Raw genomic sequence first — 24,577 nt, forward strand, 5'->3', positions numbered from 1 at the left:
GCCTGCTGCACTGACAGAAAGAGGACTCGCCCGGCGTCGCCCATTTCAGGCCGCTTTCACTTCTCCGCTGTTCCCTTGCGCCTTCCCAAAGTCGCTGCTCCCTCCGCCCGTTGTAGGGCGCAGGCAGGACCCGGTCGGAGAAGCCTCTGGGGACCCGCAGGCAGCCCGCCGCGTCTCGGCAGCTTTCGGGGGCGAGGGCCCAGCCTCCGCACGCCCGCTCCCCTGCCCGGCCTCCCAGGGCCACCTCGCCGGGGACGCACTTAGGTGTCGCCTTCGGGTCCCCGGGTGTGATCCTTGCCCAGACTTTGAGGTGGCTGCCCCGCAGCCACCCCCTCCTCAGCACTGTCACCTAGTCATGATTCCCGCCCAGGGGGTGGGAGCGCGTTCTTCCAACTCCCCCAGCTCAGCGGGACGCCCCTCTCCCGCCTGGGCCTGTCCAGTCCCCGCCCGCGCGAGCCTGCTGGATGGCAGCTTTCTGTTTGCTAATAATTTTGTTTGAACTCCATCACCCAAAAAACTCCAAGGGCAACTCGTCATTGAACGAGAAAGGGCACTGGATTTGAAGCGAGAGGAGGACAAAGAGAGGCGACAATCCGGCATGGCTCGGGTCAGAACGCGCTTCTGTGGGCCCTGCCCGTGTGGCCGCCGCCTCCCGGGGCGTGGGCCGCTTTCCCGCCCGCCTGACACAGGGCCCGGGGCCCGTCGTCGCGCCTGGCTCCCAGGCGACCCCGCCGGTGTGGAAGGCTTCTGCAGGACGGGGGCCACCCTGGGGTGTCGCCGCCGATCGCCTCTGGGCACGACTTGGGAGGACGACGTCGTCCGCCCGCTTCTCCAGCCCCGCAGGGCCTGACAATCTCGCTTTCAAATTTGGCGGGATCCGAGGACGCCCAGCCGAGGGCGGCGCGCGGCGAGCGGCGCACGCGCAAAATGGCCTCCGGAGCCCCGCGGCCTGGGCTCGCGCGCCGGGCCAGGCCGAGCCCGGCGGCACAGTGCGGAGCGGAGGTCCGGGCTGCGGCTCTCGCCACTAGAAAGCTGCTAGTTAAAAGCATAATGAGAGGGAGAAGGGCTGCTTCCTCCCCAACGTGTCATTTGGGTAAAAAGCCCGCCCCTCCCCCACAACGGGGAAGGCAGCGCTGAGGGGAGAAGCGAGACCATTTCCATGCGGCCGGTGGCCTGTGTCCTCTCCACAGAGGAACTGGGGCCTGGAACCCAAGAAACTTAAAAAAATTTGTTTTGGAAAGTCTTGGTGCTTCCCACCCTAATCACCCTGCGCCCTACGTTTATCTTGCACTCGGCTCAGTGCGCTCCTCTCTTCCGCTTTGTTGGAGTATCTTCCATTCCTGAGGGCGCTCAGACCTGAGATTCTGGCTCCCGGTCAGATTTCTCTGTCTGCAATAACCTGTTTTTAAATCTCTCTAATGTTTTCATTCCTTCCATCCCAATTTTCGACCCGTTTCCGAGTACCCTGGTCTGCAGCCTTTCAAGTCTTTCTCTCAACGTGGGTTCCGCCTCGTGTAGGGCGACTGAGTGGAGATCTCCTCGACATCACGTTCACAGTGAAGTTTGGATTTTATGATGGCCCAACAGTCAGAGCCAGAAGTAATATTTTTACAGAAATGTAGGGAACACCGCCTGCCATTTTGTAAAGTCACTTCGGATAATCTCTGGAAGGGGTATTTTTAAGGCATGGGGCAGAAGAATGAGCGTGATTTAATTCATTCATTGGAAGTTTCATTGAGCGCTTACTACTTTTATTTGGAGGGCTAAATGAGACTTCTGGGTGAGTTTTCCACTTGAACTTTTTCGGGAAACCCACAAGGGTCCTGGAGTAGCCTTTCCGGTGATAAGTGACTTTTGATGTCGTCGACTTGATGAAGACGGAGGTGACAGTGAAGTTCATGTGAGACCTCTAGAAATTGCACACTAAGAAAAAGAAACTGGTGCAAATAAAGGAAATCCGTTTCAAGAACCAAAAGAAGAAAAAACGTTAAAAAAAATTAACTGCGGAAACAGGAAACACTCGACTGTGTAAACATTTTCGGAGACTTTCATAATCAAAACTGGGCGATCTTGAGATTTGCAGGGAGATCGGCTGGCTCAAGGTCTTCGCGGAGGTCTTTCCCAAGTCTCATTTACTGGAAGGCTGGAATGTGTGGTAGGTGCCTCTGTTCCTTGTAAAGAAGCCGTCTGCCTGAATTCTGTGGTCCCAATTTAGTTCAAGGGTTTTTTGGGTTTTTCTGAGTCAGAAATTTTATTAGAGCGACCTTAGAAATAATCACCTGTTGTGGCGTTCATTTTTTACATAAGGAAACATCCTCGGGTGGAAAGACGTATCTAACCCAAGAGCTTTATGTTGGAGCTGGGTTTGGTGCTCTTTGCGTCACATTAGATGTCTTAAAGGCATATTCGGGTTTTGAAAGGGTTTAATTAGTAAACTATGAGGAGAAGCAGAGATCTAAAATGATACAAGTCTAGTCATTTTTAATGTAATTTGATAAAGACCTTTTGAAGAAGACTATGGGGAAAACAGCCATAGTATTTAAAAAATACTGTGGAACCTCCACTTTATGTTAAGTACTATACTAAACCAGAATTTCCAACTGTCATTCTTGGTGCAATGGGAAGAAAAAGATTGGGACATTTATTAAACATTTAAAATATAAAAAGGAATGAAAAAATTAACACTTGCTTCACTCCAGGATTTTAAGAGAGAGACTGAGTTCCATGTGCAGCTTGTTTCTAAAATTAAAATCCTATCCCCTCAAAAGATATCATAAGCTATTTTAAAAGATCAAACATCTTCATTTTATGTTGGTCAATCCAAGTAGCAATTTCACATGGGTATTTAAGTTCCTATTAAGTTTTCACAACAAAACTTTATCTTGATAGGCCTATACAATGAGTGTAAGGAAAGACTTTACAAATGCTTTGAAACTCCACATATTGGGGAAAGAGGAAAGGATGAAGGAAAGTTCCTACCAGCTTGCTGTGTTTGGTGCATTTTACCTCCAGAGTTCCTAACCTTAGCACATATGGATATGGAAACGAAGCAACAGTGTTGGCAGGTTAAGTCAACTGAGGAGCAACTTTTCTCCCTCCAGTTCTTTGCAATTAACGGCCGGCAATTTTAAAAGCAAAAAGTACTTGTAAAGTGGTATGCATGTGTAAAGTAAGATAGATCACTATTTACACAACAGCAAACAGCCTCATTTTTCTTTTACCATTTAAGCTAAAAATCTGTGAAATCAATTTAGGCATTTTCTGTGGAATATTTTGTTAGCACTAACTAGAATATTTTCAGAAACAGAAGTCAAACTGAAAACCGACTTTTCATGCATCCTACTTTACTGAATTAGTATACTATGAGAAGCAGAGATCTAAAATGATACAAGTCTAGTCATTTTTAATGTAATTTGATAAAGACCTTTTGAGGAAGACTATGGGGAAAACAGCCATAGTATTTAAAAAATACTGTGGAAAGCTACAAAGTTAGGAGCTTTGACATGGGTTTTCATTAGGTTGAAATTTTTAAAAGTGGGAATTGAGCAAAAGTTTTTAAAATCTTAATTGGCAACGCTGTAATAGCTGGTTAAGAATGTAAAACATTATAATCTTCTCATTTTATTAAAAAACAAAGTTTAGCTTGAAACATCCTTTTAAGCTTAATTTTCAAATTGAGTAAACTCTTTTCAAATAAAATAGATGAAAATGTGTTCAAGTATGGTGCAATAGTACTAAGTAAGCCATAGTAAATACAATATCTGATATTTTAATAAGTCCACCATAAAGAGGTTGAGATGTAATGTCTTCAAGTTCTATATTCATCTTATAACTTGGTTTTGGGTAAGTCAAATGACAGTCCACTAGCATTAAAAGTATTTAGCCTTTGAAAAACATTTTTTCATTTTTTATACAAATGATCATCCAAAGTAAAATATATCCCTTGAAACCCCCATTAACTTTTGTTTTAAATAACATCATGAAAAAAGGAGAAAAGCCTAGAAAAATGAGTTAAATTCACCAAAATTGGCAAACATTGGTAACTTTTACTTCAAAGATTGTAAATAAACAGATACATCTTTCAATGGGCTTTCAAGCAATTACACAACAAAGCATGTACTTCTTAGCAACATCACTATAAGACAGCAATGTATTCTCTTTAGCTTTTACCTGTTGTAATCCACTATAGGGTTTCCAAAACTTCTGCACATTGTGCTTTTCATATCAAATTTTTATTAAAGATCTTAGCTGTTTTCTAAATGAATATCCTTTTTATTGGATTTTTCCAATTACAAATGAAATTTCATTTTACATCTATAATTAGAAACAACACTTACAATGGGACTGTACAAATTTAGGTCAAAATAAAAATATATGTATTTTGTGGCTTCATAAAACAACCTTTACTGTATCTTTAAAGAAAGCAGAAATAACAGCAATATATGTAAAAGTAATGATTTAATGACTATAAGCAAGACAAAGCAATAGAATTGTGCTTCTTTTGCAGACTGGGGACAATGAAATGTTTAGCTACAATTTTCCCATACAAACATGAAACAATATTCATATAGAATAAACACCCTTACAAATAACTGATGGGTGATGAACATACACCAAGTTCGACCAAAGCAAAACACAAACTGAAAATTGGGGTTATTCATATTATAAATTCAACATGCTTGGTTGGCTCCATTTAAAAAAACCTGTAGAAGCTCATCATAATTTGCTTCTATTTCCAGACATTACAGAGAAGGCATATTCCATTGTTAATGATAAAAGCACTTGTAAATTTGAGATTACAACTATGCCACATATTAAAATAACTTTAGATAAAATGCCTTCTTCCAGCAATTTGCTGGTTTATTTAAAAATTTGTTTTAGAATTACAGTGATCAGTATGCATTTTAAAAATACATTAATTCCATCATAACCAATGGAAAATTAAGACACTATTTCCATATTTCTTAAAAGTTTTTCTTTACTGCAACAATTAATTTTAAAAGTAAACATTACTGGAGAAAAGTCAGTATTGCAATGATTTGCCAATTGCTTCCAATGGAATAGAATTTAGAATTAGATATCCACATTAAAAATATTCTATGCTGGTAAGCAAGACTCAGCATAGGGTATGGGTATCTGCAAAGGTCGAACTAGTTGGGAGAGTTTTAACAATCATTTCTGAATGCATGAAACACAATATTTTCTTTATAGTATTTATAAATATATCATACAATACTGTATCCTGTTATGTCATATACCAATATGGCATTGTACAACAAGCATAATGCCATCTGATTCTTACAAAAGCGAATCATTTAAACAAGTCAGTAAAATAAACGGTAGTACCCGCTTTTAGGCATACAGATTGTAAAACTGAAGTTTACTTTCCTTTGATCGGTTTTGCGTAGCAACAAAGAAGTAAAAATCAAACAGGAATCAAAATGGCTAAATATGCAAGAAATTGTTATTCACAGTGACATGGCTACATAGAATGCATTATTCTATGCATATTCTTTCCGTTTGTTGAATGTCAAGATAAAAAGCACTTGTTTTCTACAGGTTCACAAAACAGCATAATAACAAGAACAATCAAGGAGAATGTAATGTAGGCGTTAGTTGAGTTTAACAAACTATGGCCCAATGGTTATATCCAATGCAGAATTACTTCCAAATCCAAACAATGGTTACAGAAACCATTTCACATCTTCCCTAACACACAGAAAAAAAAAATCTTGCCTGCCTTCCCAGAAACCAATACTTTATAGCAACCATCTTTCTTTTCGATTAACGTCCATGAGTATCACATCTAGTCCATCTTTTATAGCCAAATTTAATGTCACTACAAAAGAAAGCAAATTGGACGATAGTCACATGTATTAGCATCTATAAAGCTGTAATGGCATGAAGATATCTATATAAATCGGGGGTTTAAAATTTTTTTCCTTAACAGTCTCAGGTATCAACCAGAAGAAGTTGCTGATGACCCATTGACGGATGATTTTCGAGGTCTATTGGCAAAGGAAGATTGGTGGTTACCGCTGGGGCTGTTGCTGGTTCCATTCATAGTACTGGAAATGTGAGGAAACTGTGGGTGAGGAGACTGCACTGGAGTACTGGGGCTAGGCAAACAAGAAGAGGTGGAGGGGATACCTCCTGCTGGGCTGTTGGCCTTGTCACTCCCAGAGTCACTTTCCAGTTCTCCAGCGTTTGTCAGTCCATCTCTCTGGTGACTGATCTTCATTCTTTTACAAGTAGGTCGAACTCTGTATTTCAAAGGAAGTGGACCATTCTACAAAGTTAAAAGGAAAAAAAAAAATCACTCAACTCTTTAAATATAGTTTACCACCAAAATATAACAGTAGATAGATACGCTACTTACCCTTCTCCAGGTATAAATGTAGGCAATATCCATTAGTGTATAGTAATCCTTTAAAGGTTCCTCTTCATACATGACATCAATCTATTGAAAGATATTTCAATTATTATGTAACATAAGAACAAAGGTAAATTTACATTTTTGTCATCTAAATACAATCCAAAAGTGCTTTAAGAAGCATATTCTCCAAACATTTGAACAAAGAAAGACTCCTTCTTGAAACTTCCAATGAGAAAAAAATATTTCTAGAAATTATTAAGGGATTTATTTTCATAGCATAGAAGAAATTCATACCAAAGAGATACTTCAATGTTAGTGGTAACTTTAAATATTTTCTATTGTTTTTTTGAAATCCCCCAAAAATTACATTTAAAAAATATACATAAAATGCATGAAGACTATAAAAGTAGATACCTGGAAAGTATTAGGTATGTCCATTTTACTTCTGAGAAACTTTCTTAAGTGCATCACAGTCATTGCTGCTGGGCATCGTAAATATCTTTTATCATTCACCTAAGAGTACATTTAGAAAAGTAATTTTTTTCCCCTCAATTCCTAAGTTTCAGATAAGTTTCAATTCAATTGCTTGAATATGACAAAACTGGACATGACTAACCTCTCAACTAACTACACCTTGAGTTTACTGTCATTATAAATACTAAATGAACCATGATTCCTAATAATGAAATTTTAAGTATGCCAAAGTATTAAACACTAACCATTTAAAACACAAGAATAGCAATCATATATAAAATAAATTCTAATTATTAAATATCACATGTAGATAACTCTTAAACGTCAAACATGACAATTTTTTTCTATTTAAGGCAACATAACCCCTGATAAAATCTAGAATCCAAACAATGTTTTTTCTGTATTTTTCTCTAACATGGAACATACCTCCTCCTTCGATTTCTCTTTATCTTTGTTTACTTTCCGATCCAGTCTAAGAAAGAGAAGTTATTAATGAAACAACGTATCTAATAAACATATTAGCATAAAATAGATTTCGTAGATAATTTACCTGTTCTGGTCAAAGAATTCAATGGATAAGCTTATTATCTCATCATCAGTTATAATTCTCTTATCTTCATCTGCAACCTCTCCTCTATCTTCATTAGAGCCATTGGCAGCTAAAAAGACATTTTGACATTCAATTTTTAAAAATTAAGCATTTAATTAAAATATTTTATGTATAGGAGAATGGAAATGGCACTTTAGATTAAATTCAATTTTAATAAATTGTAATTACTGGATAGTTCTCCCTCAAAATAAAATGCCTTCTCCTAACCCACCCCCCAAAAAAGTTTACCATCAGCTGAAGGATGAGCTGCATAAAAATCCCTTCTTCTCTTCATTTCATCTGAAGGGGAATAAAAAAAGATTTAAACATTTGACATAGCTGGGAAAAGAAATGAATAATCGATTTAAATTCATTTTTTAAGAAAGTTACTCACTTTTGAAAAGCCCTGGAACTAATTTGTATACAATATCTTGCAGAGTTTTATCTGACCTGAAAAAGAATTAAAACAGTAAACTATCAACAAATATGGTAAAACTAAAAATGTTCATAAGTTTTTACCAATTCATTTTTTAATTGATTGTGGTGCTATCTGTAACTATAATGAAAAGCTAAAAATTATTTAGAAGAATAAGTATATGTAAAACATATCTTTTAAAACAGTAAAAAAATACTTTATTTTATATTCACTAATACATTTTTCACATTCACTCAGTCAAGAGAAGCATGCCTTTCAAGTTACTAAATTATGAATAAAGAATAAAAGGTGAGAATGGAAGCCCTTTAAAGAATGGAAGCCCTTCTTGCATGTCATGAAGTCCATAAAGCAATGCAAAATGGAAAATTAATTCAATTTTTAAATGACAGGGGAAACAAAATTTTGAAATCACTTGAACAATACTGAACTTTGCCTAAAGTTGATCACTATTAGTGTGGCTGGAAATTAAAGGGCTACCTGCCACATACACATTAGCTAGGGATTCAGGGGTAAATTTCCTGTGAAGAAACAAAGAGGGTGGCCTACAGTACATTACACAACTGCAGTAACAATTGCAAACAAAGAATTTAAATAATTTCCTACCTTATATTCAGCAGTGGTCTGGTTTTGTGAACTTGGACATCACAAATGGGACAATACTTGCTGGTCTCCAGGTAACGAACAATACACGTTTTACAGACTAGAAGTAGGAACACATAAAGTTTTTGTAAGTTTAGAAATTTGAGGCTAAAGCATTAAAATTAACGTCAGAAACGGAGAACTAGTAGAGAAGCAAGGTGGTAAATGCCAAAGGTATTTCCAATTAAATTAATTCAATTAATGTCCTGAGAACACATACATTGCTTGTTATAAAATACGTATTAACAAAAAAGTCACTATATGCAAGAGAAGCAAATGACTCCACCGCTTTGTACCAACATTCCCACGAATTGCAGGAATTGTTAATAGTTTTCAAATGTCAGGAGGAACTGTGAAATACACAAGACACAAAAGAAGGCTAAAGCGCGGTACTTACAGGAATGTAGACATTCTATTATGGTTGTGGCATCAATGAAGTACCCTCCACAAAGCACACACATTAGGTGGGGATTTAGCTCAGTGATCTTGATTCTGGTTGTTCGATGCATTTCTGCTTGATAAAAGATCCTGCAAGACACAGAAGTATTGGCCATAATTCACAGAATGAGAATTGAGATTATCCCCTGGAAGTCGTACACTCTGAAACACTGAGTTCATAAAACTCGTTTAACACTGTACAGCTGGACTGCCCCAACGGTTTCCACAGATCAGACCTGAATCAGTTCTACCGAATTGGCGAAAAAGGATCCAACTAGCGTTACTTCTGGTCTCTCAGGTCATTCCTGGAGGGAGAAGAAAAGGTCTGGGGTGGGGGCTGGGAGCTGAGCGTATTCGGGTCTCTTTCTTCCATTTGTCCTCCTGCTCAGCAGCCCCAAGGCTGCTGCAAACGCCACAGTCCCCGCAGATATTTACCAACCACTAGGGCTTGTTCCAGGTCTCTGAATTTTTTGTAAAACTTCCTTACGAATCTTCAAACGAAAGTCCTAGGGGTTCTTGTTGTGTTGGACGGTTCCAGCAACCAGAACCTGGCGTGTTTTTACGCGATACCCAGCGAAAACAATTCTGCTCTATCTGCATCCCTGGCATTTCCGGAGCTGGGTGCCGGGCGGCCGCAGCACCTCCAGTCGGCCTGGGGCTGGAGCTGAGCGCGGCGGACGCCCGGGGCCGGGATGCGAGGGGCGGATCCGGCGGCGCCCGGGGCTCCGTCTCACTCCGGATTCGGAACTCGCCCTAGTCAGGGTTTCCATAGCAACTTACACTTACACTTGGCATCCGGCCACCGCTGCAACTCCGCGCGGAGCCCGGCCCGAGCCCCGAGCTTCTGCGGCCGTGCGGGGCGGCCGGCGGCGGCGGCGGCGGCGGGCGCGGGGGAGGGGCCGGCGCGCCGCGGGGGCGGGGCCGGGTGGGGTGCGGGCGCCGCCGGCGCGGGGGCGGGGCGGCCCTGCGAGGCCCGCGGCGCTGGGCACCGGGATCCCGAGCGGCGGGGACCAGCAGGCAGCCCCGGGGACCCGGGAGCCTGCGGCGGCGCCAGCAGAAGGAAAATGCAAACGGCACTCCCGGCCATTTCGGACACTCTTGGGGGCCTCTTTCCACGTCGACGCGGTGCGAAGAGCTGGTTTCAGATCTTGACTCTTCGGTCTGTCCTGTTAGCGAGCACTAGGTCAAAAATTTCACGAAGGGATCTTTTGAGAATTGCCAAGTGTGCACTTAGCCCGAAACCGTCAGGGCTCAAATTGCAGAGATGTTTATTGAACCGAACCTCTTTAAAGCTTCCTTCTCTAATATGAAGCTCTCTTGTAGATTAGATGAGCGATACAAAGTTTTAGAAAGGCTGAAAACTGAAATCTGTTTTACAAGAGGCGGAGGAGGGGGCAAACCTCTGCATTTTATTTGAACAAGCTATGCTAGAGGCAAGCAAAACTACTTTAATCGGTACATTAGTGACAATATGTAAAGAATCATGTGACCAACCCATTCCCAACGCTAAATCAACACCTTGTCAACCCTGAGCAATGATAGGAGAGAAAAACAAATGTCATTTTCTCAGCCTACCTTCTATACAAACCCCCACACGATGAAATGATATTCCCAACAGATATCATATATTACAGAAAAGTCACGGTGGGGAACTGTCAGCAACAATACACCAGCCGACAATCAGGGAAGTCAATTACTTTGTGCACTATTCTTGAAAAATACACTTCTTATCCTCCCCCCACCCTTCATTCATTTCAGAACATGAAATAAGACTAAGCTTCTAGACCTGACTGAAGTACATTCTCAAAGCTGCCTTGAATGGAATCTAGGAACTTGTGCAACCTGCAGCAAGATGCATCTGAGGTTTTAATTCAAGGAATTTTAATGTATAAGAGGGAAATACCAATCAACATACCTCAATGGCTGAAATTAAGAGTTGAGTACTAAAAAATGGTAAACAAAACAAAAGCCTCTCTTATGAATGTGACCACAGTGGCAACCAGCAACTCAAACCAGAAAACTTGTGTGACTCCTTAGTTATCTTTGGATTACTTGTTTAGAAGAATACTGTCAACATGGTGTTAACACAAATCTAAGCGGGGTCACGGAGGAGTTGTAGGTGGAGCACTGTTCCTAAAAAGTAGTAATATTTCAGTCCAATTGTACTTGGTGATTAAAGACAGGCCTTCATGGTGCTTAAGGACAATTCTCCTTGTGAAACCACAGGATCTTTCCTAGAAAGATAGTTAGAGGTGATACTTATGTTGGCCTGTGAAAGCATATTACATTAAAGACACTGATCTCGAAGCTCATGAAGTGGCTCCAATAAAGATAGCTGCCTTTATTTCTCTTCTACCTTACAGAAAACCAACACCACACAAACAGAAATATTAACACCAAGAACAATCAAACCTCAGTGGAGGGTTATCTACTGGTTGGCTTTGAATATTTAAGTCACATGTACTTGACCAAAACTCTTTCAAATTCATCTTAAGCCTTAATTCACACAATTCCTCTACCTCAGTTCAGAAGAATTTGGCCACGGTCCTGTTACCATTTATAATGCTAATACATATCTCTTTGTAACATATATAAAAATCAGTTCTTTATCTCTTGATGCCATTTGAAAGTCCTAGTAAACTAATGAAGACTTTCAAAATGTTTGACATGCTAGATAAGATTTGAGAAACAATCCCTTGCAACTTAGAAATGAAAACCGTCTAAGTCCCAACTCAGAAACTGGAAGTTTAGCAAGCAAAAATGCACCAAATATACAATGGTAAAAAACAAAAAAACAAAAAACAACTCAACAGTTAAAATTTGCCATTATAAAATACTCAGTTGAGGCTGTCAGTTTTTAGTTGGAGGCCTAACACCAGTAATGTCAAAATGAAGGAAAACAGAAGCAAGTTCTAATGTTAACAATCAGCTCGCCTACTGCAATCTAAGAAATGCAAATGAACTCCATAACCTCAGTTCGGGCTCACAGCCCAATACAAGTATGGGTAAAGTTGGGGTTAACTTGGCTCCTGGGGAGAATTTTGCCTATTTGGGCAATTAACATACATCTAAGAACTTAGAATTGATGGATTTATCAAATGCAATTAAATGCTTAATCTTCTCACAAAAGCTTGTGTTTGTGCACATGCATACACAGTCACTTTTATATAGCTTTAAAGATAAGCTTACTAGGTGTATAACTTGCAAAGGTGGGTTATCTCAAACACCTCTGCCTGCACATTGGAACAGATGTATAGGAATGAACTCAAGTATAAAAAATTTAGAATTTTGTTCATAAAGTCAACCTCAGATTTCTGGTCAGTCTACTCAAAACTCAAATGCTAATACATAGTTTCATAACTTGGTATATACTGTCAACAATTTGCATCCTTAAGTATCAAGTTTTTAGTGTCACAACTTTGGGGTTAAGGTTCCTCTAAAATATAGGTTGAACTACTCAAAACATTCTACATACCAGCAACCTACACTTGCATTTGGGTAAATATGCTCGGAATTTTGCCTACTTTAAGAGAAGGGGTTAATACATGCTTCTCTTTCAAATATTGAACCGTGACCACTAAGCCCACTAAATCCTTTTATTGCAATTGGGAATGATCAAAGTCTCTCTACTTGTTTACTTCCAATTATTAACTGTAAATCTCTGGGGAAAAGATCATGCTATATCGCTGTCAAGCCTAAATGACGACGTAAACATATGCAATCAACTTTTTAGTGCCCCCTTCCCAAAGCATCCCTTTGCCAAATGACCTATGCTGACATTTAGCAAAATCTATAAAACGTAGTGGACTTGAGTCATGATTCTGAGTGCATCCCACAGCAGAGGTTGACAGCAAAGTTGTATCTCCGAGAGAAGAAAAGAAAAAGAGGGAAAAAGGAGTAGAGAGAAAGGAAAGCTCCAGCAAGACTAACATCCAGTCACCATCTTCACTCCCAAAAAAGCTCCAAATTTGAAATGCCCACTTCCCAGGGAGCGCGCCCCAAGCAAGGTTTAGAGCACTCATCCAAGGCTCCCCACCAACACCACCTTGCAAACTTTACCATTTTCCACACAAACGCAGGAGACCTTGGAAACAACTGGGAACCGCCATCTTACAAGCCATCCAATTTCACACAAGTGTCCCTCCAACTTAAGTTAATAACATTTTTGTCGGGGCTCCCCCCGGGCTAACACCCACCCTGCAGGGATCGCCGCCCTCCGCGCAACCCGTCCCTATAAGATGGGGGCGTTCTCTGGACGTTTGAACCCCTCGAAAGCCCCTTTTTCGGGAGAGGAGGGAAGCCACTTGACCCGAGCAGCTCCCGATTTCAGGATCCCGTCCCGGTCTCATCCAAATCTACCTCTCAACAAAGGGCGCCGCGGCCGGGCGGCCGCCGAGGCGGCGGGCGCGAGAGCTGCCCTCGGGCCATGTGCGTCGCGCGGGGCCGGGGGGCGCGCGGGGGAGAAGGGAGCCCCAGCGTGGGGCGCGCGGCGCGGCGGGCCGGGCCGGCGGGCGGCGGCTGGAGCGGCGCCGAGCCCGGCGGCGGCGCGGCGCGGCGCGGGCTGCGGGTCGGTCCCGGCGCCGCGGGAGCCGGCGGGCGGCGGGGGCGCGCGGGCGCGGGCGCGGGGCGGCGCGGGGCCCGGCGCCCACGCTGTCAGCGCCCTCCCGGCGGCGCGGCGCGGCGCGGCGCGGCGCGGCGGGCGGGGGCCGCCCTCCACCCGCGGCCGGCCCGGCCCCCGCGGCCCCCGCCGGCCCCCGGCCCCGGCCCGAGGCGCCCGGCCTCCTACGTACCCGGAAAGAGCAGCCGGCGAGAGGCGATCGACGCGGGCGGAAAAGACAATGAAAGTTAAAAGTCGTTCAGCAGAAAATGAACGCGAGCCAAGCGGCCATCTTGGAGCGAGCTGCAGCCGCCGCTGTCAATGGGCACCGCGCGAGGCCGCCGCGCCGCCAGGCATGCCCGCCGCGCCGGCCGCGGCCTCCTGCTCGCGCCGGCCTCCTCCTGCGCCGCGGCCTCCGCTCCGCCTCCGCCGCGGCCTCCGCCGCCGCCGCCTCCGCCTCGGCCGCCGCCGCCTCCGCCCGCTCGGCGCTCGGGGGAGGGAGCGCGCGGAGGGGGCGCGAGCGGTATTATTCTGCGGGGCCGGGCGGCGCTGCTAATCCGGAGCGGGGCTCCCTCGCCAACATCCCCATTGTCTCGCCCGCTCTCTGCCTTTAATACTACGATTATTTCATAGTTGCCGTGGGGGCGCGGGCCGGCGGGGGCGCCGTGTGTGTGCGTGCGCGAGGCGGGGGGAGGGGAGGAAGGATGAGGAGGGGGAGGGGAGGGTGGAAAAAAATGCACCGCTGAAGGCAGAGTGGAAACTGACACCGGCTCCAAAATGGCTCGGAGTCCGCCCGCCCCCTCCCCCCGCCGCCCCCCCACCGGGTCACGTGCTCCCCTCATTCCTTAAGGGCGGCCTGGGAATTAGTGTCGGTGTAGTCGGGCCCGTGGCCGCCCCCTCCCCTGCGAGCCGCGCGCCCGGCCCCCTCCCCCTCGCTCTGCGCCGCGCGGCGGCGGTGGCGGCGCTGGCGCGGCCGCGGAGACATTTCTCCACAGCGCCACACGCGCCGCCCTGCTCGGCGCGGGCATCGCTCCGGCCCCGCACGCCGCGCAGCCCACCCCGCCCCCGTTATTCTTTCTTTCTGCCGCCGCCTCCGCCCGCGGCGCACACGGCCGCGGCCCACACTCGGCGCCGCGGCGCGGAACCTGCGCCCGACCGGGGCTCGCGGAAACAACAGCGCCCGCCCCTGCCTTCCCGCGGCCGCGCCGGCCCTTCCCCGCCCGCCGGCGGCCGAGGCGGGGCGCGCGCGGGCAGCGGTCGCTCGGGCAGGGGCTCCGCGCCGGGCGGCGGGCTGCGGGCGGGCCTCCCGCGCAGGTAACGGGCCGGCCCGCCCGCGCCCCGACCCGCAGCTGGGGTCTTCGACGAACCCGGAGATCGCATCCTTTCCCCTGTGTTTAACTTTAATCCGGGGAAAAGGCGGTCGTTAAAAGTTAACACTCGTCGTAGCCAGCTCTTCACACAAAGTAATAATTAACACACAAACTCAAATCCAAACAAAATATCACCACTCTTTTTGTGCAAACAACACCTTATTTATTCACAGTGTAACGCTGTCTGCTTCCTTTCATAACACTTGAAAAAGATCAAAATAGGATAATTGCACAGGTACAAAAGATGACTCAAATACTTGGGCAGCATTTCCCTCTTAACCCTTACAACACGTGTAAAAAAAAGTGTCAAAGTTGATGAATGGCATAAATTCAAAAGGAAAATTTTTTTCTACTGGAACGGAGGATGCAGCTCGCACAAACGATGGTTCGGCTGAAGGCAAGGCGTTTCTGGTGTTCCTCTACCCTCCTGGGCGCATCGTTAACTTTCCCAAGTTACAACTGAGTTGCTCTTTCCAGGCTTTTTGAAGCATCTTTAAGTTTCCCCACCAAGTCCTAAAAGACGTATACAATACCACGTATAAAATGCAGAAAGAAGAATCCAAATTCAAGGAAGATGCAAGAAAAAAGTCAAGGGACACGTTCCAAACAACTTTAAAACTCAGGAGGATTTCAACCTTTGACAAACCACTTTCGGTCAAAAGAAGCGGTTCCTCTAAAATAGCCTATCTTCCAATGGGCTATTTGCCTTCCGATGGAAACCTGATTTCTAACAGAATCCTCTTAACGGAGAAGGTATAACTACAACTTCTTAAGTTATCTAACAAAGGTTATGCTGTATACACATTTTCTAAAAATTTAAAGTTTGATTAATGGTACGTTAAAACAACTCTGTAGGAGATGAGATGCCTTTGAAAAATTGAGCTTCCTCTAAATTTCCAGTAATGATATTCATTTTTTCAAGTGGTAAGAAATAAATTCGTTTTCATATCCATTAATCAATGTAGTTTTGAATTTATCTAGTCTTACATTGGCAATATAAAGTTTTAGAGTTTTATGTATACTTCTCCCCTTATAAAAATCCAATTTTGAAAGTTTAATTCAATTTCTAAAAGCAAAGACATTTTCAAAGCCATACTCTTAATTTTGCTTTATCCTTTTGGATCAAACTCATCATGAATAGAAGAAATTTACACTAAACACTACACTTCAAAAGCTTATTTTAATCTGAGGAGCAACAAATATAGACCAATTTTCTATTAGTAATATCTTAATTTCAAAAGTGAAGCCTATGTTAAAATATTACTTGTGAAGCCCCCTTCCCATTAAATCCTTAACCAACCTTGATTATCTGCTGACAGATAATTATTTTCTTTTGAACTTTCCAAGAGCAAAATTCTCAATTAAACATTTATAAAAAGATGGGCATATTTATAGATCCTAATACTGTACCTGTAATTGTTCCATGTTGCAACTAAAACTAATCTCTGGGTAGGTTCGGGAATCATCATTCTAGGGAAGAAAAAATTGCTCTTTATTTAAATCAAGGAAATTTCAAATTTCATTACACATTTCATTTTTAGACAGGGCTTTATCTATAAATACCTCTACATTTAAGGTCACCAAATATGCAGGTCTGTACATCTTATGAAGTTGATTGGTCTAAAACAACACAATACATACATATATCAGCCTTTAACTCCATTTATTTTTAAAGTTCCCTAAATCCCCCTTGAGAAGTTTGTTAAACTTTACCTTTATCTGATATTCCAACCGCCAGGAAACATCAGTTATATGAGGGAGAGATCTGCCTATACTGAAAGATACAATGTTCATTTTGTACATAATAGCTACAAAAAAACTTTCAGTATTTATATTTACTAAGAATGATGTCTATTTTCTACCCTCACCCCATTTTAATCCATTCTGATTTTAAAAAATTGTTAAACTTATTTTCAAGTTCTGAATAGTTAAAGCATTAAAAAATTATCTCAATAAACTTTATCTTTAAAAACATTAGCTTAACTTCAATTGTTTGACTTGCCCTTTGCCCCCTTTTCTTTGGGTCAAGATCCCTGGCTTTTTTGCCCTGTTTTGTTTCATGCCAGCACTTTCCATTCATACCTGCAAGTGAAAAGTGCCTCAGCTTGACACCTTATACAGTACCTACCTTCCCAGTAGGCTTTCTAGGGAATTCTTATTATTCTGGGGAGGAAAAAGAAAGACAGAAACAAAACAAAACAAAAAATCTTTGCAAACAGAGAAGAAAAATAGTAATTGTTAATTTAAAATTTTAAAGTAAGTAACCTGATATTCCGTGCAAAACAGGTCTATTCGCTCTTTGTCAAATTTACAGTCTTCTAGATAGGTGCTATAGAAAAAAAAAGGCCAAAGTTTAGTTTCCATTTTTAAAACTGAAATTGAAATCATAAAGGTAGTACTTGAAAGTAAATGGGTATTTAAATAAATCCCCTACCTTAAAGTTGATTTGTCAGCTCTGTGCTTTCCTGCCTCCAGTATGTAAGTTGCAGCTGCTGTATGACAATGTTTTAAAACCACTGGGTCGATCTGTTTCAAGTCTGGGTGATCTAAAATAAATTAATTACCAGTAATGCCTGTGATAATAAATTCTTTATAGTCATGTTTATAAAAGGAAATTTAATTTGGGTATAAAAATCCTACAAACAAGGTAACAAAAATAATTCAACTATAAGGACTGTCAATTACAAGTAAATGACATGAGCTACAAGGTCAATTGCAAAACAATAAAAACAAAACATCAATAAATCTGTTATCTGGTTTCAATTAACTTTTTTTATCTTGCCTTCTTATTTTTGCTATTTTTAAAAAAACATTATCGCCCCAAAGAAAAAAACAGTACAAGGGGTATTCTAACACTGGGTGGAATAAATTCAAAGGAAAAAACAAAAAGATAAATATTTTACATGGTGTAAATTTTGGAATGAATAAACTTTCACTCTAAAAAATCATGAATTTTGAGTAACTGGCTCCATGGACATTAATACATCAAGGGGATGGAAAGAAGGACATTAATTCAGAATATAAAATATAAATTCCACAATTATATCAGTATTTTCAGGTTTTGACAGCCATCCTTTTTTTTTTTTGAGATTAACCCAGGTGGTGGTTACTATTTTCGTTTGAAGAACTTCCACTTTCATACTTTTTGTACAAGTGTTTAGTTCATGAAACTACAAAACACACACAAATTTGAATTGTTGGGATATTTATATTTAAGAAATTTATTTTAAAATGACCTATTTAAAAATATGCCTTCAATCTATACTGACACTACACTCCGCAATTACTGACCAGACCACTTAAAAGAGACTCGTCTCCTGGTAACTGGTGCGGAACAAAGTATTGTGCATCATATTTTAAGGTTCTAGGCGTAGAACCTGTGTAAAGCATACAGAACTAGAGTGTTGGGGTGCTCATAGGAACTTGAGGTACTCTCTAAGTTGAAAAATGTCAACGCTATTTGACCTACTAATTACTTCGGAAACAGACCCTTTTAAACCTTTGCCAGCCTCGCCCTGGAAGTCCGAATTGCAGGGAGCTTCCCAGATGAAGTCCAAGTGTCAAAACAGCCGCAGCCTCAGACAAGCCTAAAAACCGTAGCTGTTTAGGCCACAAACAAGACTTGCACACGGGCTTTACAAAGGAACAAAGAGGCTGGGAGGGAAAGCAGGCCAGGAACGTGTGGCTGGCTATGTGCAGGTGCCAAGTGGGGACAGAACAATGCTCAGGGTCTGCTCTGGGTCCTGGCAGAGCCACGTCCCCACACTCCGTCCGGAGCGAAGGGCAGAGCCCGGAGACTTCCTCTTCCCGGGGCTTTCGCCCTCTGGCTCGGGCTGGCTCCTCTTCTCCGGCGCCCCTCCACCCCGGCCGATCCAGCTCCGAGCCGAGCGGCTTACCTAACACGGCCTCGTCCGCCTGGGCGTCCAGCAGGCTCTGGAAAGCCGCCCGGAGGAGAAGCGTGAAGGCGTTGGAGTCGAAGGCGCCGGGATCGGCCAGCATCTGGAAGCCTTTCTGCACATACTCCGAGAGCTCCATTGTGAGCGCGCCGTGACCTTCGACACGCGCACCACGTGACACGCGCCGCGCGCTCAGCTGATGCGGCCGCGCGCGCGCTCGGCTCGGGCCGGCCGGGCCGGCCGCGCGGCCTCCCCGCCCGGGGCCTCCCCGCCGGCCTCCCCGCCGGCCCCGCGCCCGGCCCCGCGCCCCCGCCGCCGCCCCCGCCAGCCCGTCCCTCCTCCGCGCAGGCCGCGGGAGCGCCGAGCTGGGCCCGAGGGGCGGCCCGGGGCGCTTGGGGGACTCGCCGGGCGCGTCGTGCAGCCCTGGCGGCTCGCCGCGGACGGACCCTGGCCCGGGTCCCCGCGAGACCCCGGGGAGGTGGCGCCGGTGGGGGAGCCCGCCCCCGCCCCGCCGGCCGCGCCCTCCCGCTCCTCGCCCAGCGCGGAATCCTGCGGGAAGCTCCGGTCTGAGGCAACTGGTTTTTGTTTGTTTTTGTGGGTTTTTTTTAAAAAAAAAACTCACCAGCTTAACCTCACAGCACTGCCCTTTTATGAATGAGACTGTAAGACATCTAATTATATAATTCTTGCCTATTTTTACTTTTTCTTTGTCATTTCTGGAATACGACAATAGATTCCTTCCTGCATGGGGGTGTGTGTGTGTATACATATATACCTACAGCGCGTGTGTGCACATAATGTATTTCAACATTTGGGGAATTAATAAATTATTCATGAACGTATTTGACAGGACTATTGACAATTTTACCGCCGCTGCAGATAAATACCTTTCAAAAGCAAACTGCGAAACAAATTTTGTGCTACTATACTCATTACATCTATGAGTCCAGTTTTGCTTACTCAATACGATCTTAATAAATATATTTACCTTAGTATAGTTAGAACTGGCAAGATTTTTATTAAAGGTAAATTAATGTTTTGGATGCCCATAACTTTAAAGATTCAAACACTGTATAAAGTTTAACTTCACCTCTATTTCTACGAAGTTGGTTTAGAAAACAAGAGTGATTCTTAAAAAAAAAAAAAAAAAAAAAAAAAAGAGTGAAGCAAAGTAGAATAGGCATTTTTGATGAAAAAATTTGAAAAGTAAAAAATGCATAGTTCTTCAAGGGTGGAGGGAAGGATTATGAAACAAGAAAGCTGTTTCAGTCTTCAGGAGCAATTATTTGCAAAGTTAGACTCAACGTGAAACATTGTTTTCTTTGGCATAATTTAGGTGCCTACTTGAAAAAAAAACCTTAATGAATATAGTCAACATTTAACCTTGTATCACTATATAAAGAATATTTCATTTCACAACAGTATGAGAATGGACTAATTTAGCATCAGTAACAGGTTGGGTAATTCTACTCAGTACTCCTTTGAAAGCTTTGAAAGGCACGTGCACTGCCTCTTCACTCAGTGAGAATATAGTAGCAATAAAGGATTTAAAAGTCTCCCTAGGGTCTTTATGAAACAAACACCTATTAATCATGTTCATCTTCTCTTCCCATCTCTCATTTTCTTTTTGATTTGTTTCTCAACAGTAGTAAAATATCAGTTAAAAAAATTAATATATCTGATTTACATAGGGAATATTTTACAGGGCAGAGTTGTATAAATGTTCAACAATATTAACAACACCCAAACCCATATGTCTATTACACATAGTTTATGACCTAGCATAACATAGATTAATCCTCTAATACAATTTGACTTGATAACTCTAATTATATTTAATTTAGTGTCAAAAATACTGCATGAACATAGATTTTAAAATGTTATTTTAAAAGAGGAAAGTAAACACAAGTGGTTGTGAGTTTGTGGGCATAAAATTTAGGAAATTCAGGAAGATTGTTTCCCTAATAGCTGTCATATTACTTTCTTGCCCACATTGTAAGTACTTTCTCTTATGGAATGTTTGTTCTCCTCTGCCTAAATACAGTCATGTGTTAGGCCCAAGTGATGGGTACATTTTCAGCTCACACAAAAATTTTAATCATAATGTTTTCTGATGCTATAAAAATGGAATTTTCCTGCTCAGGTACATTTATTTCACCTCCCTTTGAAGGAGGCACAAGATTGAGTATTTGCTGAAATGCAGAGCACATATCTTTGACAAGTCATTGAAAGACATAGAGGGATGATGAGGATTAAAAGGCATGATTACCCAGACATAGTCTATGTCTCTTTTGGTTGCAGCTATAAAATCAATACATTTTATATTAGAAAAACTATGTATGAACATATCCTGAAAGTGTGAAGCTATTTAAAATTTTGCCATAATCACTGAAAACAGCATTGGAACTTTCACAAAACCTTAAAAAATTCTGCAGTTTCAAAGCCAATAGAATAAACTTGGCCTCAAAGAGCCTTTTAAAATAACAATTACATGCAACTGAAAATAACCAAATAGATATACAAATAGATTTATATGTCTATGTTAATATATCTTGCCTTCTAAACTGCAAAGGTAGTTTAGAAGGTAGGCAATACTGATAAATTTTTCTTTTTGAGAATCTAGAAATTATTTGAAGAACTAGTAAATATCATTTTAAACAGTGTTTTAGAGTTTCAAAATACATTGTATCCTTTGAACTGGTTAATTCTTTTTAGAAACCAATTTAATATTGACCCCTGTATTGTGATTATAGTTAAAATGTCCAGGATCTGGGTGGCCAGCTTCCCCACAGGCCTCATTGTTACATTTGTTAGTTTTATGAATTAAAATACTATTTTAGATTGTATAAGTACTTTTGTGCTAAGAATTCTGAAGGAAGGTATTCCTTTAGATTGAAGACTTTGTGGAACATCCATGGGAAGGAAAACAAAGTCTTAATATGTTTAAATGCCAATGAAACATCCAGAAGTTTTAAATGGCTTATATATTATGTGTTCTAGTGCAAATCTGTTTTATCCCTGCCTATGAAATACTTGCTCATTTTCTAGAAAAGAAAGTTAAAACACTTAAAAACTACCCAAATACAAGAAACCATCCTTTCTCTGTATCCTAATACTGATTCTGTGATTATCTTCAAACCTTGAGATATTTATTACTGAAAATAGAATTTTCTGTATATAAGCTATTTTAACCACAAATGAACATTTGGGAAAAGTAAATTTAACTGAGTTATATGATATTTGAGAGTATACTTCAAAAACCATTTCAGTGAAGTTTATAAAACCTATCTTCATCCTTTAATTTTGTTAAATATCTTAACTTGGTAAGGCATAGATTGGGACTTGGAATTTGGTCAAGTTTTTGCATATTCATGATCACAGATTTCAGTGGTTTCAAATTGCATCTTTATATCACCTACATTGTCAAACACCAAATTGAGTATTCAGAGGGGACAGCAAAGCTTTTATTTTCAAATTAAACATATAAACCAATCCCTGATAATTTCTAAGTGGTAATTGCTATACATAATGAATATAGGCAAATATCTTTTTTCTCACATATCATATCCTTATTTGTGTTTGCGGATTTTAAAATAAAATTCAAATTCATTTCAGTGAAGTCAGTGCCTTTATATATGACGAAAATTGAAATACTAATTAAATTTAAAAAACTGGAACCACAGGAATGAAAATCAATGATACAATGTTCTCAAAATGCTTAGAAAATCCATTCTTATGATTTTGCACACCTGTTTTGGATTTTTCTCTAAAACTTTATTGAAAACATTTAGATTAGTAAATATTATAATTCCTATTTAATATTTTCATCATTTAGTACCATTTAAAAATTCCATTTATTATATAATTGTATCAGGAAAATATAAAACTTTAAAATATAACAAGAAAAATTAAATATTTTAAATCTCAGTTTTAAAAGGTCAAATTATCATGCTACTAAAAAATTGAGTTTCTTATAGAGATAAATCTCAAAACATTTCCCTGAAGTTGGAAAACTATAAACAGAAAATTCTATAGTCAATATTTTGGCAAGGAAAATACTCTTGAATTTCTGAAATGAAATTTGGGAGCTATCATCAGTGGTCCCATGCCATGATTTTCTTAGCCACTTGAGTCAGAGTAAGATAACTGTAAAATTAGAGGAACATATCTAAAAATCAAATTATAATTTTTAATATCAAATTTGCATATCTCACCAGTCTATAGACTTTAAAAGATTTTGTGCATATTAGAAAAACCATATCTACTGTTTAGGCTTTCATTATAACACATTGAAACTTCCTTTAGGAAACTTGATCCCTTATTTTTAAGCAAAACAATTAATGTCACATGGGATTGACATTGACAATGTCACATCTGAGTCCTATAGACAAAAATTGTGAAATCTTTTGGAAGAAATGAGGAATTGATTCATAAAAAAGAAAATGAAACTAAACAAATGTAATCTGACAAAAGATGAAGGCAAATTTTAATTTAAAGGTAAGAAAATTAGGAAGAAATAAAAGAAAGCAGTCATACTCCAAGTAACATTTAATGAGAAAAGAACAGGTTGAATTATGTGTTTTAGGATTTCTCTACATAGACAAGTAAAAAACAATAATTTGCCTTTAAATTCAGTAAATGATTTAAATGAATACAATTCAATTATATTTTTATGGGTTAATAAAAGCAAGTTTACTTTTTAAATCATATAACTCATATCTTTTTTTAAATCATATAACTCATATCTTCTTCACCAGTTAATTGATATGAAAATTAGGAGCTGGACAATCATCCAATAAATTCTGTCAAATAGACAGAATTTAGATAATAAGCACATTTACCCCTTCAATAGCTGGTTGACTTGTTTTTCTCTATTTAAATTATAAAGATCACCATTTTGGTTTCCTATATCATTGATCTGGTATCATCCAGAATGACCAATAGCTTAGCTGTGAGAGAATAAAAGTGAAGCATAGATGTGTTGAAACAAGTTTACTTTGACGAACATATCTCATTCTTCTACATGTATACAGACTGTTCTTTAAATTGTTTGTATATTTTTAGAAAGAAGAGAGGGAAGGAGGAAGGAAAGAGAGGGAAAGAGAGAAAGGAAAAAGGAAGAGGAAGGAAGTGAGGAAGGTAGGCTAGTTTTTCCCTCCATGAGAAGAAATATCACAGAAAGCTTATTTACTGTTTATTTTCTCTGACACAATCCATTACAGCAAGATTCTTTTAGCTACACTGAATTCAACTGAGCTCCTCAGTTATGCTCAAAATAGACTGGAAGATCATCTGTCATGCCCAGAATCTAATCAGTTTCAAGATGTCCTACATTTAGACTACAACAGCAGAGAATATCTAACAGATTCCTTCCTTTTGTGGTGCTGACTTTGGAATCTCTATTCTAACACTGTATTTTCTCATACTTCAGAAATTAGAATTTTGGCCAGATCCATGAATCCCAGCAAAAAAATTGAAAAAATGGGCCTATGCTATAGAATATTATTGTCAAAAGCCAAAAATGTTTAAAAGTTTGTATGAATTTTTAAAAAAACATACTTTTTACACATTAAGATTTAAAGTTTAAGTAATGTACAAATATCTATATTTATTTTAAGGGTATATAATTTTCCAAAGAAAAATAGAAACAGAAAAAGTAAAAGAAGGACTTTATAGATTAAAACTCAGTTTGCAGTAATCTGTACTTGCTCATAAATTGAAAAGTTTGACTGTATTCACTTATCAAATGAAGCACTTTAGAA

General features: G+C 41.0%; 2 protein-coding genes across 6 annotated transcripts; both read right to left on the minus strand.

Moving 5' to 3' along the window:
• Positions 1 to 4,026: 4,026 nt before the first annotated feature.
• Positions 4,027 to 14,167, minus strand: BMI1 (BMI1 proto-oncogene, polycomb ring finger). 5 transcript variants are annotated; one of them, XM_075997675.1, is made up of 11 exons: positions 13,743 to 13,894; positions 8,912 to 9,042; positions 8,479 to 8,575; positions 7,834 to 7,889; positions 7,689 to 7,739; positions 7,401 to 7,509; positions 7,277 to 7,322; positions 6,791 to 6,889; positions 6,380 to 6,460; positions 6,151 to 6,289; positions 5,975 to 6,068 (listed from the first exon to the last, which is right to left on the minus strand). In XM_075997675.1, exons 2-11 carry the CDS (start codon positions 9,021 to 9,023, stop codon positions 6,061 to 6,063), a joined length of 798 nt encoding a protein of 265 aa, XP_075853790.1. In that variant the 5' UTR covers positions 9,024 to 9,042; positions 13,743 to 13,894; the 3' UTR covers positions 5,975 to 6,060. The 5 variants fall into 5 exon arrangements, with proteins under 5 accessions (XP_020139674.1, XP_012622770.1, XP_012622769.1 ...); XM_020284085.2 differs by having other exon boundaries at positions 4,027 to 6,289; positions 13,743 to 14,167; XM_012767316.3 differs by lacking the exon at positions 13,743 to 13,894 and adding an exon at positions 13,312 to 13,517 and having other exon boundaries at positions 4,027 to 6,289.
• An 892-nt stretch (positions 14,168 to 15,059) lies between these two features.
• On the minus strand, positions 15,060 to 19,012 carry COMMD3 (COMM domain containing 3). Its single transcript, XM_012767319.3, has 8 exons — positions 18,816 to 19,012; positions 17,354 to 17,465; positions 17,185 to 17,248; positions 17,048 to 17,082; positions 16,633 to 16,693; positions 16,483 to 16,539; positions 16,330 to 16,389; positions 15,060 to 15,432 (listed from the first exon to the last, which is right to left on the minus strand). Exons 1-8 carry the CDS (start codon positions 18,952 to 18,954, stop codon positions 15,373 to 15,375), a joined length of 588 nt encoding a protein of 195 aa, XP_012622773.1. The 5' UTR covers positions 18,955 to 19,012; the 3' UTR covers positions 15,060 to 15,372.
• Positions 19,013 to 24,577: the final 5,565 nt, after the last annotated feature.

This window comes from Microcebus murinus, chromosome 25, assembly GCF_040939455.1.
Source record: "Microcebus murinus isolate Inina chromosome 25, M.murinus_Inina_mat1.0, whole genome shotgun sequence".
Taxonomy (NCBI): domain Eukaryota; kingdom Metazoa; phylum Chordata; class Mammalia; order Primates; family Cheirogaleidae; genus Microcebus; species Microcebus murinus.

Coding starts and splice junctions, on each gene's coding strand:
- BMI1 (XM_020284085.2), bottom strand. CDS start 9,023: ATGCATCGAACAACCAGAATCAAGATCACTGAGCTAAATCCCCACCTA. Junction 7,890..8,478: donor AGACCACTGCTGAATATAAG/GTAGGAAATTAT, acceptor ATTCTTTTTCAG/GTCAGATAAAACTCTGCAAG. Junction 7,323..7,400: donor GAATTCTTTGACCAGAACAG/GTAAATTATCTA, acceptor TCTCTTTCTTAG/ACTGGATCGGAAAGTAAACA.
- COMMD3 (XM_012767319.3), bottom strand. CDS start 18,954: ATGGAGCTCTCGGAGTATGTGCAGAAAGGCTTCCAGATGCTGGCCGAT. Junction 17,466..18,815: donor GGCGGACGAGGCCGTGTTAG/GTAAGCCGCTCG, acceptor AATTTATTTTAG/ATCACCCAGACTTGAAACAG. Junction 17,249..17,353: donor GCTGACAAATCAACTTTAAG/GTAGGGGATTTA, acceptor TTTTTTCTATAG/CACCTATCTAGAAGACTGTA.